At 34.1% G+C, this 20,636-nt stretch overlaps 1 protein-coding gene across 1 annotated transcript in view; it reads right to left on the reverse strand.

The window, feature by feature from the left end:
• The window catches only part of HCN1 (hyperpolarization activated cyclic nucleotide gated potassium channel 1), a 447,958-nt gene that overhangs the window by 190,736 nt on the left and 236,586 nt on the right, over nt 1-20,636 (reverse strand). Inside the window, exon 3 of the mRNA XM_086362551.1 lies at nt 12,347-12,508. Coding sequence (XP_086218677.1) covers nt 12,347-12,508 — 162 coding nt within the window. The remainder of the gene's footprint in view (nt 1-12,346; nt 12,509-20,636) is intronic.

The following is a 20,636-nucleotide window of genomic DNA, read 5'->3' on the forward strand; positions in this document are numbered from 1 at the left end:
CTTGGTTGCATATACTAAATGTTAGATACTGGATAGAAGTTTTAACTCTTATGGTAGTTTATTAGAAAGAAGTGGGTAGAAATATGCCCATAAACATATTGCTTACTTACTAGATGAGAAATAAAAGAACTTAATGAGACTATATCAGCAAAAGAAAACAGTTATCTTAAACAATAGCTGCTGATGCTAAAGGCATACATTTCCTTTCCTTTGACTAAGAACAGACTTCAAAGACATCTAGTGACAATTGTAGATGGCCTCAGTGGTGAGCAGAAAGCCCAAAGGAGAAAAGGTAATCTATCTTTTACTGCTTTAGCCATTTGTTTCTTATCTCCTACTTCTATTTTGTATGTTTTATTCTTATGTAAAATAATGGGTTGGGCTGCCCTGGTGGCTCAGTGGTAAAGAATCCACCTATCCATGCAGGAGACATGGGTTTGATCCCTGGGTCAAGAAGATCCCGATTCCCTGGAGAACGAAATAGCAACCAACTTTGGTATTCTTGCATTGAAAATTCCATGGACAGAGGAGCCTAGTGGGCTACAGTCCATGCAGTCACAAGAGTCCGACATGGCTGAGTGAAAACAACAAAATAATGGGTTTAGCTTCCTCTTTCTTTCTCTTTCAAATTCTGTGATTATTTAATTTTTTTCAGTTCGGTCGCTCAGTCATGTCCGACTCTTTGCAACCCCATGGAGTACAGCACACCAGGCCTCCCTGTCCATTACCAACTCCTGGAGCTTGCTCAAACTCATGTCCATTGAATCAGTGCTGCCATCCAACCATCTCATCCTCTGTCACCCCCTTCTCTCTTGCTTTCAATCTTTCCCAGCATCAGAGTCTTTTCCAATGAATCAGTTCTTCATATCATGTGGCCAAAGTATTGGAGATTCAGCTTCAGCATCAGTCTTTTCAATGAATTAAGGACTGATTTCCTTTAGGATTGACTGCTTTGATCTCCTTGCACTCCAAAGGACTCTCAAGTCTTCTCCAACAACATAGTTCAAAAGCATCAACTCTTTGGCTTTTACTTATTTCTTTTTTAATTAATTAATTCTTAGAGAATACTAAACCACTATAATTTGTTCACACAATGCATTATGATACAAATTAAATTATCGAGAAATATATTAGAAGGCATTAGAAAGTCATTCTCATAAGTTTTTGTATATAAATAGCATCCAGATCTATCATCTATAAGGTTTTCTTGTTTATATAGTTCATTATATAAAAATTAATGCATGGAATCTTTTCCATACTTTTCTAAAGAGCTATTTTTTAAAAACTTCTGATCTCTTGGTAAAATAATAACAAAATCTCAGAGACAAAATATAACTTCCATGAGTGAAATGGAAAGTTACTCTCAGAAGAATGACTTTCATAATTGCTGTAGAATAATATCAACTTTAACTTGATTTACTGATTACATATTTCTGTCAAATTTCTTTTTGCTTTTTCTTCTTCCTTAAGAATCGACAACCCCATTGAGAGCATAATTACAACAGCGCTAGATAGAATGTAATCGTTTAATGGAGTATTAATGCTTTACTTTTAGCTTGGGAGTAGTAGCGAGCTAGTAGTGGGTACCACTTGAAATGGTATTTTTCCCAATCATGTTATAATTTTATCTAAATATTTTTTTAAATATGAATCAATAGCTGACCTTAGAAGAAATACATAAATTTAAAAATCATCTAAAGGACAAAAACATAGTTTACGACTAATTAAAATGGTGAAACTGAATTACATCCTCATATTAAACAACTGAAATTATTATTATTATTAATTATTATTATTATACTAGAAGGTCTTTCCAAACTTGCATGAGTCAGGGTCTTAGATTATCACCTTGACCATAAGGACAAAGGCTAGCACAAAATGTTCTGTGTATATAAATCCATTGCTTTGGTGGGCAGTAATAATAATAATAACAATAGTAACACTAATAAATAGATATTATAATCAACATTTATTTCTATCTTCAGAATGTATTTAAAGAAAAATTCTGTTGACTTCATGTTACGCTCTGGAAAATGCTATTGGATTATATAGACTATATGATGGTTTGTTGTTATATATCTTTTTATAAATTACAAAGATGTGGTAGTGAATTCTCAAATTTTCCTATGTGATTTTTCATCATTGTCAAACCTATTCAATTAGGATAAATGGCTACAGTCCAGAGATGAATGTGCTCACAACTCTATGCATGGAGTATGAGTCAGCAGGTTGTACAGCTGAGCCAGGTGTTAATTAACTCTCACTTTGTTGGAGCTATGATTCTCAGGCTCTTGGCTGGTAATACTAGAAAAGTATTTAAGTGCTGATTACACTGCACCCATCTCTATAGTCTCAAAACATAAAGAAGACCAGCCAATGATTCTAGCACAAATTCTTAATATCTTATTTGATAAAATGCCTATGTTTTTTGGCATACTGTAAGAATATATATAACTGGAATAAACTAAAGATTCACAAGCCAAATTCACGTTTTCATAGGAACCACTCATTTCCAGAATATACTGCATCTTTAAAAATAAGAAAATACTTCTCAGAAATAATGGAGTATATAGTGGGACTATGAAAATGTTCAAATATTCAGAAAATGTTCCCACTGTTGTTTTTTTATATCCTTCACTCATCACATGGCTTTCTTCATGTCATGCAAAACTTTGCTAAATGATGAATTCAGAATAAATGGGGAGTTAAAATGTCTTTCTTTGCCAGATTCTTTTAGCTTTATGAAAGTAGTAAAACAATAAGCCTTAAAAACCAAGAGACACAAAACGCAATGAGTTTCTTAAATATTTTTCATATGTATTCCAAGGTCTTCCACTGGGGCAATCGATTTATAGTTGTTTTCTACAAACCTGAATTGACAATTAGTAATGGATGAAGCTCTTTTGGGCCCATGAAGTGAGATAAATAAGATGTTATGGTAGGTTCAGTATTAATTCAAGGGAAAAATTTGATCAGCTCCCATACTGTCATACATCAGTGCCTGTACATCAGCTCATTCTGTCTGCTTCTGGCTTCATATAAACCTAATAACAATTCTCTCAGTTAGACTATTCATCTGCAAAACAGGAATTAATGTGTTTTCCTTTTATTCAGAAAAATGAGATGATGTGTTATGTGTACTATTACATTTCATCTGTGAAAGTCTCCAAAGTATTCATACAAATATAATAAGTAGAGATGGAGAACAAAGTAAAATTAATCTTGGAGAAATTATGAACAGTAAGATATTTTCCAAATTTAATAGGTACCACTTGTTAGATAAGTTAATTTCATGAATGGTGCTTCACCTAGCCATTGGTCATTCAAAATTTAAAATCTAGTCTATCTAAGAAAAAAATTTTGGAACTTACAGATTGGATTTGTTATCACTGAAGCATCTTGACTTCCCTGGTGGCTCAGAAGGTAAAGAATTTGCCTGCAATGCAGGAAACCCAGGTTCAGTCCCTGGATCAGGAAGATGCCCTGGAGAAGGGAATGGCTACTCACTCTAGTATTGCCTGGAGAATTCCATGGACAGAGGAGCCTGGTGGGCTACAGTCCATGGGGTTGCAAAGAGTCGGGCATGACTGAGCAACTGTCACATCTTACTATAGTCATAGCTAATATATAATTTAAGTAATATCCTTTATTATTTTCTATTAGGGGACTATAATTCACGTTAAAAATTTTCTAAAATGTACATTGCATTTGAAAACAAAACATCACATTATAAGTTATTTCCATATGTTGGTTCCAATAAAAGAATACACATCTGACAAGGAAGAAGACAGCATGTGAATTGCTTCACTTCTGTGACGAGGCTGTCTTTCCATAACATAGGGAAGAATCACCATGCTGGCTTTCCTAATAGGCAGAATGAGGATGGCAAAGGAGAATCAGAGCACTCAGCAGTCTGCTGACCTACTTTGTTATTATAACTCATTAGAGCTACGAATGTATTTTTTTTATCAGTAAAGCTACATAGTGACTTGTCAGCAAATTAGGTACCTTTTGATAGGACTTTAAAAAACTCTGTTAAGGCAACACATCTTCTTTTAGAAAAAGAAAATCAGTAACCTAATAATATAATTTATAATTTATAGAATTCAAATCCAAAATACACTGCTAGACCTCAAGAGAGGATAAATATATTTTTAATTGAGATGTTTAGTTTCATTTCTTAGTTATATTATTTCAATCAATCACTGTCTAATTACTTTTATGGCCTTTGCAAAACAAAAAGTGAGTCTATTTTATCTTTATACATTTGCTAGAATATCAAGAGATAATAATATACTCATGCTAAGTTTCAATATTAACTTATATATGGGGGCTTGTATATGAATAATATGTATTCCTTTTTTTCAAATTATTCTCTAAAAATTAATAAACAGTTCTTTCCACTGTAGCCCCTAAGCACATATTTGTATTGACTACTACAATTTTTGAGCTAGAAGTGATTGAAGAGCCTCAATCCCCAAACTTTGTTGAAGGTTCCTGGCTCAAAGGAAATCAATCTTGAATATTCATTGGAGGGACTGATGCTGCTGATGAAGCTGAAGCTTCAATACTTTGGCAACCTGAAATGAAGAGCCAACTCACTGCAAAAGGCCCTGATACTGTGAAACATTGAAGGTAGAAGGGGAAGGGGACAATAGAGAATGAGACGGTTGAATGTCATCATCAACTCAATGGACACGAGTTTGAGCAAACTCCAGTAGACAGTGAAGGACAGGGAAGCCTGGTGTGCTGTAGTCCATGGGGTTGCAAAGAGTTGGAACAACTGAAGAACAATGATACTGTCACTCAATGCCTAGGGACCATCCCTCCCAAAGGGCTCCACCCAATTGGAAGGGAGCTGGAAAATATGCACAGTGTGTGGCTTCTTGGTTCTTGTACTCTGTCCCTAATATATTATTTCAAATGAAAACAAAATTTTTCAGTAATTGTGATTTTTCAATCAAATCTCATATTTTCTCCACATAAATTTTATTAATTAGACTCTTCCAGACACTTTATATCTCTTTTTTCCTTCTTATAATCTTAATATTGTTCATGCATCCTAATTTTTCTCTAAAGGTATTATTATTTATATAGATGTGAAAGGCACTAAAAGGTTATTGATTTGGATTGTATGACTTTTGAGTACATTATATTGCCCACAAATTGGTCAAGTGAGTACTTATCTTTTAAGAAATAATTTGATGTACAAATTATTATATAACACAAACTCCAAGGAATAACATTCAAAATGCGCAATAGACTCCTTTACACACACTTTGCAAATGCTGTTGTTAATTTCCTGTTTGGTTATAAACTATTAATATTTATTTAGCAATATGCACAGGATGGGTATAGGACATGTGGAGTACACAGATACTTAGAAAGCATATTGCTTGCCCTTTAGAACAGCATCTCTCAAAATGAAATAATACACAGACCCCCTCAAATAACAAAACAAAATATTATAAGGAATGATCTTTGAGTTGGTTTAAATAATTTTGATTATGATTATTACTCAAATACAAGAACTAGATATAAGTTTCTTGTCCTTAAAGTTCTTATAAAGTTGAAACAGATGTACATTTATAAATAAAATGTTAAAAAATAAGTTAATAAGCACATTTCAATTTAAATTTATTGTGATGGATAATTTTTATTTTTCTGAAACCAAATAGTTGTATACAAGGTAAATATAGCGCTGATTATTATATATCACAGGGCTTCCCTGGTGGCTTGGTGGAAGAAAATGCATCTGTGATGCAGGAGATGTGAGTTCAATCCCTGGGTGGGGAAGTTTCCCTGGAGAAGAAAATGGCAGCCCACTCCAGTATTCTTGCCAGGGAAATTCCATGGAGAGAGGAGCCTGGTGGCCTAGAGTCTATTGGGTCACAAAAGAGTCAGACAGGACTTAGTAATTAAACAGCAACAATTATAGCACTAGTTTTTCTAGAGTATGTAGTTTAAAGGGCTTCCCTGATAGCTCAGTTGGTAAAGAATCCACCTGAAATGCAGGAAACCCTGGTTCTATTCCTGGGTTGGGAAGATCCACTGGAGAGGGGATAGGCTATCCACTCCAGTATTCTTGGGCTTCCCGTGTGGTTCAGCTGGTAAAGAATCTGCCCACAATGGAGGAGACCTGTGTTTGATCCCTGAGTTGGGAAAATCCCCTGGAGAAGGGAAAGGCTACACAGAGAGGACTTAGTAACTAAAAAACAATTATAGCACTAGTTTTTCTAGAGTATGTAGTTTAACACATAAATTATGTGTGTTGTGATTAGTGACTTCGTTTTCAAACCTAGTTCTCCATTTGTCTATGGTGATGAATTTGTATGTCTAATTTTATGTCATTTAGCCTTCACCCACTATAAATGGATCACTTATTTATTAAACCTATATGCTATAATTATTATATATAGCAACTCATGACACAATTCACTTCAACTACAAAAGTAAATCTAGAGGTTGATTTTGGGCAGGCAATACTAAACTCATAATATGTTTATACTGAAACATTTCAAACTGTTGCCAACATGTGTCCATATATTTATTTACAAGATTTCTAGGAGAAAACCTGTATACTCTCTGAAATTAAATCTTCAGACTTTTAATTAGAGAAACATTGCTATAGGAATGTATTTCTTAGTTGCAAATTCTTATTTATTCTGTAAAATCATTCCCTAAATTATGTGATGATTAATATGCAAGTTCAAATATATCATACATATTTTTATTTTTTTAGTTAGATTCTCAAATAAATATTTTATAATATTTCATATTTTAACCCCCAAACCCATTGCCTCTGATCCCTTTAAAAATCAACTGTTACAATATTAGTATAACTGATATACCTAACACATAGTCACAAAGTATCATGGGAATGACAAGATTTTCAAAATTAATCTTATCAAACATTAAGACCTGGCAAATCAAAGATCTTCATCCAGACAAAAATCAAACATTTTTGTTTGATTCAAGCAAAAATAATTTCTTGAATGAATTTTAAGAAATGAGACATTTCTTGAAAGAAACAAAAGCAAATATTACAAATGAACAGCAAGATTAATCCCTGTTCAGGTTGGTTTTTGTAAGTCAGTATCTCTTACCTCATCAGTTCAAGTAGCCCAGGATGCTTAGCAGTTGGCTTTTTAAAAAATAGCATTTAAGGAATAATTTTAGTGGAATTTATAAGGACTGGAAAGGAACTGGGTAAAAGAGACTAATGTAACACTAAATTTACTGAACAAATTACCAGTTAGGGATGTTGTATAGTTATGGCAATGCCTCTGAATTTCTCATCACAGAACATATATGGATAAGTAGCTAGAGATGTATAAATAAGGATATAAATTAAGATGCAAACATTATTTGTTGTTGTTGATTCACTAAGTCTTATCCCACTCTTTTGTGACCCCATGGACTGTAACCTCCAGGCTCTTCTGTCCATGGGAATTACCAGGCAAAAACACTGGAGTGGGTTGCCATTTCATTCTCCAGGAGATATTCCAGACCCAGGGATCCAACCTGCATCTCCTGTTTGGCAGGCAGATTCTTACCACTGAGCCACTTGGGAAGCCTGCAAACATTATTAAGGAGGATTTAAATATAGAGAGAAGGGTACAGATATATTAATACATGCTTATGTTTTTAAGGAAGACTTAATACATATATATTATACATATGTAAATAAGAACATAGATATAAATGCAAAAGTGGTTAAAGAGGATTCAAAATAGTATTTAAAAATATAATTCATTTAAGAACATGACATGAAAAAGAAAGAAGATATAAGGAATTCACTCAACATTCTACATAATCATCATGTTAAATTGTTTAGTACCAATGTCAAATGTTAAAGCACAGCTGTTAACCCCATACCCCAAAATGACTAGTACCAGTCATGTCCTGCATCCTCCTAATCTGGCTTCTCAGTTTTGGCCTTCCCAATTTGACTTCTGTTTTTCTACAGCTATGTCTCTTATCAGTCTTGCCACTTTTTATTGTCATGAGTTCAAATACTGATTTTTAAATGACTTTTTACTTTAATTGGTGTGCTGTGACTATAGGTCTCTTTTTCTTGGAACTTCTCTTTCCTATTTTCTATAATCTATATAACATCAGGTATTAAAATGTGGTTTAAAACAGAAACTACAGAGTCAAATAGATATGCAGTCTAACCTTGATTTTATAATCTACTAAAGGTGTGAGAATGACTGATTTAATCGCTAAAGATTTCAGTTTTCTGAACTGCAAAATGGAGAACAGTGTTTACCTCATTCTTACGCTGCAAGAAATACATAAAATAGCATTTCTCAAAGTGCTAGGGCTTGTATACTATAAGCATGATGATGTAAACATAGGGTGCTTTTTTCTTACAATGGCTTTTCACTTCTTTATAACTTTCTTTGTACATAAATATACTTTGTTTTGCTAAAAATTTTTTGAGAACTTTAACATTGTTGTTGTTCAGCCTCTCAGTCATGTCCAACTCTTTGCGACCCCCAGACTGCAGCACAACAGGCTTCCCTGTCCTTAACCATCTCCCAGAGCTTGCTCCAACTCATCTCCACTAAGTCAGTGATGCCATCAAAACATCTTGTTCTCTGTTGTCCCCTTCTCCTCCTGCCTTCAATCTTTCTCAGCATCAGGGGCTTTTCTAATGAGTCAGCTCTTTGCATCAGGTGTTCAAAGAATTGGATCTTCAGCTTTAGTATTAGTCCTTCCAATGCATATTCAAGGTTGATTTCCTTTAGATTTGACTGGTTAGATCTCCTTGCAGTCCAAGGGACTCTCAAGAGTCTTCTCTAACACCACAGTTCAAAAGCATCAATTCTTCAGCACTCAGTCTTCTTTATGCTCCAGCTCTCACATCCATACACGACTACTAGAAAAACCATAGCTTTGACTATATGGACCTTTGTCAGCAAAGTAATGTCTCTGATTTTTAATATGCTGTTTAGGTTTCTCATAGATTTTCTTCCAAGGAGCAAATATCTTTTCATTTTATGGCTGCAGTCACCATCGGCAGTGATTCTGGAGCCCAAGAAAATAAATATATCAATGTTTCCATTGTTTTCCCATCTATTTGCCATTAAGCAATGGGACCGGATGCCATGGTCTTAGCTTTTTACATGTTGAATTTTAAGCCAGCTTTTTCACTCTCCTATTTCACCTTCATTGAGAGGCTCTTGAGTTCTCTTTCTGCCATAAGTGTGGTGTCAACTGCATATGTGAGATTATTGGTATTTCTTCCAGCAATTTTGATTCCAGCTTGTGCTTCCTCCAGCACAGCATTCGCATAATGTACTCTGCATACAAGTTAAATATACAGGGTGACAATATACAGCCTTGATGTACTCTTTTCCCAATTTGGAACCAGTCTGTTGTTCCATGTCCAGTTCTAACTGTTGCTTCTTGATCTGCATACAGATTTCTTAGGAGGCAGGTCAGGTGGTCTGGTATTTCCATCTCTGTAAGAATTTTCCACAGTTTGTTGTGATCCACAGAGTTAAAGGCTTTGGAGTAGTCAAGGATGCAGAAGTAGGTATTTTTCTGGAATTTTCTTGCTTTTCCAATGATCCAAAGGATAATGGCAATTTGATCTGTGGTTCCTCTGCCTTTTCTAAATCCAGCTTGAACATCTGGAAGATCTTGGTTCACATACTGTTGAAACCTAACTTGGAGAATTTCACACACTACTTTGCTAGCATGAGTGCAATTGTGCAGTAGTTTGAACATTCTTTGACTTTGCCCTTCTTTGGAACTGGAATGAAAACTGACCTTTCCGAGTCCTGAGGCCACTGTTGAGTTTTCCAAATTTGTTGGCATTTTGAGTGTAGCATGTTCATAGCATCATCTTTCATATTTCCAAGGTCAAATGACACTGTTGAGATTCCCTATTGACTAAGAATTATATTTTATGGTTGTTATCTATCATTTATATTCACAATATAGAAAAAATTTCTGGTCTTTATAGTTGAACATAAGACAATTATTTTCTATGTTCTACATTAGAGTTAGACATGGAAAATACAATAAATAAATATGAAAGAAAACAGGAGCCAATTTTGTAGCAAAACTGTAGCCAAAAAGAAAAAAAAAATTAGAAGAGGCATATTGCAAATGAAGGAGAGAATTTTTAAAATTTTAATAATTTATTTATTTGGCTGCATCAGGTTGAGTTGCACCATGTGGGATCTAGTTCCACGACAAGGGATAGAACCCAGGCCTCTGACAGTAAAAGCTCACTGTCTTAGCCAATGAGCCACCAGGGATGTCCCAGGAAAAGTATTTTGTTCAACATCATAATGTAACAAGTTTGACTCTGATAGATTAAATACACACACAGACCCAAATAGTACATCCAGTGGTGTTTAAAGAAAAACGAGTAAGACATTACAATTTTTCTTCATTAAATGTGCTTACCACTACACATATTAAGCAGTATATTTCCTAACATTATAATTATACAATTATATTCCATTTATGGATACCTAAAAATAATCCCTTTACTCTATTAGTAATGACAATTTCTATTTTTGGAAGATACCTAGAGAGAATTTAAAATGAAAATTATTTGCAAACTTAAATATTAGTTGGCATCAGTGATGAATCATATTTTGGCAGCAGTGTTATTTAGTGCTTTTTATAACTATTCATTCAGTCAGTAGTGAGTTTATATGAGCTTCTGTTTTTTTCCTCACCCCCTACTCTCTCTGTATTGTCTTTATGTTTTGCTTCTTCAGTGATAAGAAAAGTGACATCAATAATCAATGAGAAAACACAGATTTAAAAAGTGAGTTGATCAAACTCCTTGATTTATTTTTTAGATATCAGAAGTTAACATCTAGAACATTTCTCAAATTTTTGATGATAAGTAATTAGGTTATAACAAATTATTGTGTCTGGCACTGTTCAAGGCACAGGAAATAAAGTATAGAACAAAATCCAGACAAATTCGTTGACCTAATGGCATTAGCATTTACGTTCCAGTGGGGGAAACAGACAAATAATAAGTGACAGATGTATGTGTGTTTGTGCTGGCTCATGTGTGTTTGTGTGTCTGCTGTTAAATTCTTTAAAGATAAAATATAAACCAATTGAGTAATATATTAGGGTGGTGAGGGAAGGAAGGCTTCTGTAAGGCAGAGACCTTTAAGCAAATATAAATGAAATGAAGGACAGATCCAGGTGGACACTAAGTCTCAAAGAAAAGAGTGAAAAGAATAAAGAATGGAGCAAGGAAGGGAGGGAAGAAAGTAGGGAGGAAAACACATAGGAATAAGACACAAAAGATAGAAGAAAAGACATTCTTCTTAACACGTGCTATAAACCCCTCTAGCCTTCAAACACAAAGCCTGAGCTTCAGTTTTTAGGAGATAAAAATGTATATTAAGATGTCAGTGTCATTTCCACAATAATAAACTATGGTTAATAACAGAACAGTCTGGGAAAGAGGAGGGTATTTGACTTACGCCAAAGTTAAAATTTTGTGAAAGTCTCATAAAATTTGCCTCTTATAAAATGTGAAACACAAGAGAAGGCAATTCTAATGCACAGTTAACTAATACTTTATTAAATGTAATATAATATAAAAAGAAAATATAAGAACTTAAGGAGAAAACAAATCTTTGTGAATATATATCATAAAAATATTCACCATTGTTTCAGTTCTTTGTGAGTGCAGAATTATGTATTTATATCAAAATGTATGCTCTTATAATTAAAATAAAGTTAAGTACACTTAACTTTGGAAATCAAACTTCTATTTCACAGATTTTTATTTTATATTTACATCTTTCTATGGTAAAGTTTATAGGGATATCTTTTCATGATATTTTCACTAGATGGAAGTACTATCTGAAATAGCATTGCATGTCATACATATCTCATTTGCTTTCATACTCATGTAATATGTCTTCATGTTTAACCACACTTAAAATTACATGTCTTGAGCACAGTAAACATTAAAATCATGTTGAAAGGGAGAAGAAGTTATTCTAAGTAATAGGCATTTTTAAAAGAACATAGGACTATGATTTAGGGGTGTGTGTGTGTGTGTTTGGATGTGTACCTTTGAAATAAAATGTCTCAGTATACACAGAGTAAGATCTAAAAATAGGTGCTATAACATATACACCACTACTCCCACCCCCACCCCATGGAACATTTCCTGGAAATAAAATTTAGCTGTAGAAACAGGAACATAACATCTGATTTTATATCCACAGAAGCAAAATTTTATCTTACCAGTTAAGGAGGATAATTAGATCACTCTAACATAAATATTTAGAACTTTTTTGGCAAAATGTAGAAAACACATTATAAAGTAATATGAATTACTTACAACCATCTCATTTAGAGACACCCAGCAATCTGGTGGGAAGTCCTGCAGCAGTGGTACCAGGAACTGAAGACAGCCATCCCAGTGGCACAGGAGCAGCATCATGCCAATGAGGTTAAAAATTCTCACCACAGCACTGGCAAGATCATATGTCATGTGGAAAATCTGTTGACCAAAATAAAATCAATTCTTATAATCAATTTTTTTTAAAGTTAAGAATACTACCAATTTCAGTAGACTATCTGTGCTAGATTTATATACTAACTCTATTATATAGTGCTCACAGAATTAATTTCATAAACTGTCTCCCTTTTTGACATTTAACATTGTGTGTTCTAAAGTGATCTCACATTTTGGAGCTATCTGAAAACCTAACATGGGAAGAAACATAGAAATTTGGCTATTTTGACACCAGTTAATAAAAGAGGCTAATTAAAAATAGTCAAATCCATGTAGCTCCATCCTGATTTATCTACCTGATTAAAAAAACCACCATAATGTATGCAGTATTACTTTTGATGTATACAGGACTGTGTGTAGTTGGCTGGGCCCAATTTGATTGTCTGTTGGGCTCCAAAATCACCGCAGATGGTGATTGCAGCCATGAAATTAAAAGACACTTACTCCTTGGAAGGAAGGTTATGACTAACCTAGACAGCATATTAAAAAGCAGAGATATTACTTTGACAACAAAGGTCCATCTAGTCAAGGCTATGGTTTTTCCAGTGGTCATGTATGGATGTGAGAGTTGGACTGTGAAGAAAGCTGAGTGCCGAAGAATTGATGCTTTTGAACTGTGGTGTTGGAGAAGACTCTTGAGAGTCCCTTGGACTGCAAGGAGGTTCAACCAGACCATCCTAAAGGAGATCAGTCCTGGGTGTTCATTGGAAGGACTGATGCTGAAGCTGAAACTCCAATACTTTGGCTACCTCATGCAAAGAGTTAACTCATTGGAAAAGACCCTGATGCTGGGAGGGATTGGGGGCAGGAGGAGAAGGGGACTACAGAGGATGAGATGGCTGGATGGCATCATCAACTCGATGGACATGAGTCTGAGTGAACTCCAGGAGTTGGTAACGGACAGTGAGGCCTGGCGTGCTGCGATTCATGGGGTTGCAATGAGTCGAACATGGCTGAAAGACTGAACTGAACTGAACTGAGCTCTTATAATTAATACACCTCAGCAGGTATAAACTTCACATGTGAACAGTTGCTGAGATAGTTATTTATTTATTTAATATTTATTTTTTATTGAGATAACACTGGTTAGTAACATATGTTTCATATATATGACATTTTATGTCTACTTCTGTATAGATTACAGCATGTCTATCCCCAAAATTTGGTTTCCATCCATCACCATAAAGTTTATCACCTTTATGCATTTTGCCTGCTGCTACTGCTAAGTTGCTTCAGTCGTATCTGACTCTGCGACCCCATAGACGGCAGCCCACCAGGCTCCCCATCCCTGGGATTCTCCAGGCAAGAACACTGGAGTGGGTTGCCATTTCCTTCTCTAATGCATGAAAGTGAAAAGTGAAAGTGAAGTCACTCAGTCGTGTCCGACTGTTAGCGACCTCATGGACTGCAGCCTACCAGGCCCCTCCGTCCATGGGATTTTCCAGGCAAGAGTACTGGAGTGGGTTGCCATTGCCTTCTCCACCCATTTTGCCTATCCCCTGCTATTTCCTTTCTGGTTACCCCTATTCTTCTCTGTATCTATGTGTCTGCTTTGTTTGTTCATTTGTTTTGTTATTTTTTGTTTATTTATTTATTTTTATGTTCCACATAGGAATGAAATAATATGGTATTAACCTTGCTTCATCTGACTTATTTCACTTGACATAATATCCTGAAGGTCCATCCATGTTGTTGCAAATGGTAAGAATTCAACTTTTTGATAGTTGAGCAGTATCCCACTGTATTTGTATACCACATCTATTTTATCCATTCATCCATGGATGGCCACTTAGGTTGTTTCCACATCTTGGTTATTATAAATAATATTGCTTGAATATAGGATGCATATATCTTTTAAGATTAGTGGTTTTCATATTCTTTGGATAAATACCCAGAAGTGGGATAGCTGAATCATGGTAGATTATTAATGGCCCTGTTAAAACCTTGCTCACAGAAGATTTGTAATGAGAAGACTGCTTCCTTATGGAGCACATATGTCTGCAGACAGTCACGCTAACCAGAGAAGGAAGCCCGGTCTACTTTAGACAAAGCCACAACTTCTTATTGTCTAAGGGTCTTCCCTGGTGACTCAGGTGGTAACGAATCTGCCTGCAATGCAAGAGACCTGGGTTCGATCCTTGGTTTGGGAATACCTTGGAGAAGGGCATGGCAACCCACTCCAGTGTTCTTTCCTGGAGAATCCCCATGGACAGAGGAGTCTGGCGGGCTACAGTCCATGGGGTCACAAAGAGTCAGACACAACTGAGTGACTAAGCACAGCACAGCTTGTAGGGTAAGTCTCAGTGAAAACTTTACTCAACTTCTTGAACAAGTGGCTAACATCAATGATTAATATTTTCAGTTTTTTTCCATCTATGAGGTAGACATTCTAAAGTGATAAATTCCTATCTAAATTTATTCTTAGTGCCACTGCATGAAAGCCAGAAAACACAAAAACAACACTATAGATGCTACTCAGTGAATTGTTAAATGAATGAATGAGAATTTTGCAGAGTTAATAATAACAGCAAAAGTAACCTTCTGTGACTTTGAGAGTGTAAAGTTTTTGTTTTTGTCTTTTAAGATAGGAATTAAAAAAAATAATCATTATTTGCTACCATCCAAGTAATCTGAATTTGAAACTGATTTGATTTCCAGAGTTGTGGGTAACAGAAAGACAGACCATTCTGACCCACTAGCAATATGTTTAAAGTGGTACTTATGAGTCAGCAGAATAAAAAATAATCAAAATACATTTTAAAGGTAGTGCTTTAATTTTATTTTCACCAAACTAAACTACAAAATAAGTCAGTGGAAGACTACTGTGCTTTACATTTGCCCAGATCAGAACATTATGTTGTTCATATGACTTCAAGGTGAGGAATGAGCTGGTTACAAATACTCACTGAATTCTTTTTTATAATATTATCATTCTAGAATTCTGTCTAGTTGGAGTCTAATAACTCTAGAGAGAATAGCTGGAAGAATATTTGATTAAGATAAGTTGATTCAGAATACCAAATCCTGCCCTAATATTTGCATAATTGTCCACCAGAAGTATAATTTTTTGTAATATTTTCCCCAGGAGCAATGCATAATCCACTCTGCTCTTAAAAAGGTCAAATCGTAGACTGTGCTCTATGCATATATCCATAAATTAGCGGAGTAATTCCACAGAGCTTCCACATTCATACTTGATAAGTTGAATTCAGGGTCCTCTCAATCTAATAATCATCTATGAAATCAGTGAGTCTTAACCTATCCTTAAGTATTTGATTTACTTTACTATGGTTTACTTAACCAAAAAATCATCAAGAGTAATTCAAGACTTCTCATGGGATATATTGATCTCTTCTTTTTGGTTTCACAGATGGGAATCATTTAGAGGTTAGGTTGCTTCTGTGATCTCAGTTATCAATTGAAGGTTTCAAATATGCTTTCAGAATTCTTATTATTGTAACGTTAAGAAAATCAAATGGGCCAGAAGAGGCTCTTTTGACACAGAACATTCTTATTTTTAAGGTATTAAAATAAGGTCAGGTTCTTTGGTTTATCTTTATATATTTGTACTTGCATAACCTGTCACATCTTTTAAGATGGGAGAATCTCCATGTCATGTTGACAAAGAATATAAGAACACAAATAATTAGCTACTCAGTTCATTTCACACCTAACATATATCCAGAATTCAATATGTGGTAGTCCTAATCAATAGTAAAATAAGAATTTTAAGAGTCCTTTTGCACCTTTTGTAATTCTTAACTTGAAAGTTATCCAGGTTAGCCTACCATGCTTTAGGCAAAGTGCAGAAGGTTTCATCTGGTATATGAGAGAAGAGTAGGCTTCACAGAGGTCTTTTTGAACACTGACAATGACTATAGTCATTGGAGTAATTTTATCAGTTCCTACTCTAACCAGGATCTTATTTGAATGGCCAGCCCATAACCTTCAGAAAAGTCAACCAATTGGCCTCTCATCCTTATCAGTCTGTGTCCATAGTCAAAATGCAGTTACCTCCTCCTCAGTTTCCCTTACCTATTATCAGATCCTCATGCTCTTGAGTGTTTTTTTTTTTTTTTTTTTTTTGGGGGGGGTGGTGCTTTCTTCTTTCCACTGTTACTTCCAAACTCCTACACTATCCATGAATTCTCTCATACCCTCAGCCTCATTATAGAATTCGTCCTCTCTACTTTTCCTGAGATGTATGACTGCACCTCATCGTCTCCTTAAAGACTCAGCTTCTCTGGTAACTTTCTCAAATAGAGTTGATTCAGTTCTTTCATAAGCCTTAGATTTTGATGACGATGCCCTCTTTTTCTCAGGTCTCCTTTGCCACTTTCAGATAGTTATTTTTCTAGGCACAGCAAAAAAAAAAAAATTCCTTCTCTTCAGTGCCCACTCTATTTGGCTATTCCACCTGTACCTTCTCCTCATTTCTAGCATCTTAACAACCTCTCAACCTCTACTCTCCACACATCTCCATTTATTAAGGGCTGTGTTTTTCCACTGTCTTTTTTCTGCAAAATGTCAATTTCTGAATAATCAAAACAGCCACTTTCTATACCTAAGCCAGTGAAAATTACTGGGTAGGAAACTGTAGATTCTGTTTAATATTTTTTAGAGGATTGTAACCCTATCTGAAGACTTCAGCTATGGTTATGTACTTCTTTATTCTTAGTACCTATGTTTTTCCCTCTTACCACCAAAATATCTTATATTTTCCCCTCGTTTCTCAGGTTTCCAAAGACCGTGACCATGCTGCTGAATTTCAGTTTAAATGTTACCTTTCCAAAGGAGACATATTCTTATGCCTCAGGTCCCTCACCTCTGATCCCTCATGCTTTCCAACAGACATATATCAACAGCTTTTCTTACTGACTTTTTCCTAGTATCAAAAGATGTGTCTTTTGATATTAATCTGATCTTCTTTTCTTCTTCAGGAGCCTAAATAATTAGTTCAGAGCTCTTAATCTATGAGTGGACATTTTTGTTAAACACTGAAAAAAACGAATTAATGTCAAAATTAAAATTTAAAAGCAAAGACATCTGTAATAACAGCCAACTGCAAATCCTCTTGGATGTCTCAGGAATGTCAAATTACTATAACTACTAGATTATGCTTTCTTCAGAATTGCTAACTTCTACATTGATTATACTCCACATATTTAGAAATAATAAAATTTCTCATCTCCTCAAAAATGTTTTTTTTTAAATTTTATTTTATTTTTAAACTTTACATAATTGTATTAGTTTTGCCAAATATCAAAATGAATCCATCACAGGTAAAATGTTTTAAATTGAAGATGAATCTTCACTTCCCAGGTACTTTCCTACTTTTTTTTTTTTTCCTTTATAGCCTTCTTGGTTCATCTTCTCAAAAAAGTCTCTTCACTGAAACTTTGAGACAGAAAGAGATCTGACCTGCTGTATTGGGTAAACTGGTTTTCTTTCCATAGTTACACATGCAAATTACCACCTGGTGCAAAATCTGATTTCCTGAAGGACATATTTGTCATAGCTACACTGTGCTTCTTCCCTCTCTCTCCTCCCCACATATTAGGGGAACTTAGAGATATTTAAAGCTAACTCCATTTCCCTACATGTGGAATTGAAACTTTAAAAAAGTATGTGCATCTATTTGAGCATTCTTTTTGAAGTTGTACAGATATCCTATCATTGCAGCTATAGAGAAGGTTATCTCTTACCACATGACTGCACAGTGAACTAAATAGTACTTACATAGTCAGAACAACTACATACTTACAGAAGTATAGTTATGGAATAGACTGTGTTAGTCATCATTGTCGCTAAAAATACACAGCTGACTCTGCACGTCTTATTTTGAGCATATCCATGTAGTTCTTTAACAAACATATATATATTAATTAATATATATATGTTTCTCCTTATATATAATGAAAAAGAAATAAATTTTAGCCATTGCTGTCGTAAAAAAATTGTCATGTTTTCTAACTATGTTTTATCTTGACTAAGATAAACTTGACTATCACTATCGAAGTCTAGCTTGACTAGATTGTAGGAATTTGTTTCATTTCTTTGATACTGTAAAATATATCAGCCATTTCCTATCGTACATATTTTTACACAGGATTTTAATTCCTTATACCCCAAAATTTAGAAAAAGTATTTCTTCATGCATAAATTGTTCTTTGTTAGCCTTGCTAGCCTGAGAAAAAGCAGACATTATGAATTATGAAGAAAACATGGGAAAAGTAATATAATAATATGAATTCTTTGAAGATTTTTGGTAGGAAACAATGATAAGAAACAGTTACTGTGTAAACTATGAAAGTACAAACCTTGAAAATGGAAGCACAATGTCTAGTGGTACAGAGTTTTGCTCAGCAAAATTTGTTTTTTCTCCCACAGAGGTTACTCCTCTAACAATGAATTTGCATAATTGGGTCAATGTTAATGAGTACCCAACTGAGATGAAGCATTTCTTCTAAGATCACTCATTTTCCTTGGAATTTAAACTCAATATAATCTCATAAATGGAAATAGGTCAGAAACAAAAATGCTTATGATAGGTTACATTTTGTTAATTGAATATACCCAAATCTTCACATTTTAAAACTCCTTAGGAAAAAATGGTACCTCTTTTTAACTTATATGAGGACTGCATAGTGTAACAGAACATCTAATTATTGGACAGGGCCCTAGAGAAATGAAAGAGCAAGCATAATCCCCATTTGCATAATTTACGTTAATAAGAAGTAGCTTACACATTGGGAAAATAAAATTACGAATGAATATTGAAAATGACCCTGTTAAGAAGAGAGTTGAATGGATTAGTACTACAGAAAAAAATGAAATTAATTAAAATTAAGCAATTTAAGATCATTATTCCTCTTTTACAAATTTCAAATGACTGTAAATGTAGACAATATATACAAATTGTGCAACTACTAAAATACAGAAATGAAGAAAATAAAAACAAACACATATTGTATGATGGATCTTTAAACCTTATTTTAATGATGGTTGTGTGAAGACTATCTTCTGCTTAATACACCCTTATTTCATTAAGTCAGGACTTATTTTCATGAAGTTAGCACTAAGATATTGATTTAATGAAATATGTTTAATATTCTTCCGAACTTTTCCCCATAAAATTAAATATTTATAGTTATTTTTAATAAAAATCTTAATTTATTTTTATTGTCTAGTATACAGGTATAACAAAAATCAAGAAAATTATTAAGTGGCTATGTGTCTTTTTATGTGTAGAGAATGAAGGTGAAAAAAGTCAGACTAATTGGAATATTCTATCAATTCTGTATAGCTCCTGTGAATTAATTTAAATGATATTTCCCTAACATTGTGTTTTTGGGAGAGGTTTAGGGACTATTTCATTTAAAAACTAACATACTGCTAGTAACAGTCCCATATATATTTTTATAATTTCTCATCAATCTTTTGTTTGCTCTCTCTCTTTTTTGTCTGTCTTAGCAAATCCGTAATATCTTACATGCTTCAATAAGTACAAATGTAGTTATCTCTGCATTTTGAGCACAGATAGAAGTATTCTAGTTTTTATTACCATGTAGCTCATTTCCTCAGCATACAAAATCCATTGCATGAATTTATGCTTTTTGAAGGGTAAAAATATGCCATACAAAGAAATAGAGAAATGTACCTAATACTAGTAAGAACAAATGCTTTATTTTGAAGGCTTCAAATCAGTAATTTGTGTGTTAAAATTCATCTAAATAATGAACACACTTAAAACAGAGAGAAGACCACTTCAGTGTACAATCTCTGGTAACTGAACAATAAAAGCAAATGAAACAAGGGATGTTTCAACTCATTTTATATACTCTGTAAGCTGTTTTCCCATAAGTAGTTATTCTATAAATATTACATAGTCAATAAACAGCTACTGAATTGCTTAAAAATTACGAAGTAAGGATGTGACATATTTTTCCATTCTACTCATTTATCATTCAGAAAGAATTTTTGTACTAACCCCCAGTTAAATAAATTCTATTAAATTGTCCACCTGACATGTATAAAATGCATAATATATTTCAGTGGTCTCTTGCTAACATATTTTAAGTATACTCCCAAATAATATTATATATTGTTATAG

The sequence above is a fragment of the Bos grunniens genome, chromosome 20 (genome assembly GCF_055505025.1).
Source record: "Bos grunniens cultivar Pamir isolate PY7600 chromosome 20, Bosgru_T2T1.0, whole genome shotgun sequence".
Classification (NCBI taxonomy): domain Eukaryota; kingdom Metazoa; phylum Chordata; class Mammalia; order Artiodactyla; family Bovidae; genus Bos; species Bos grunniens.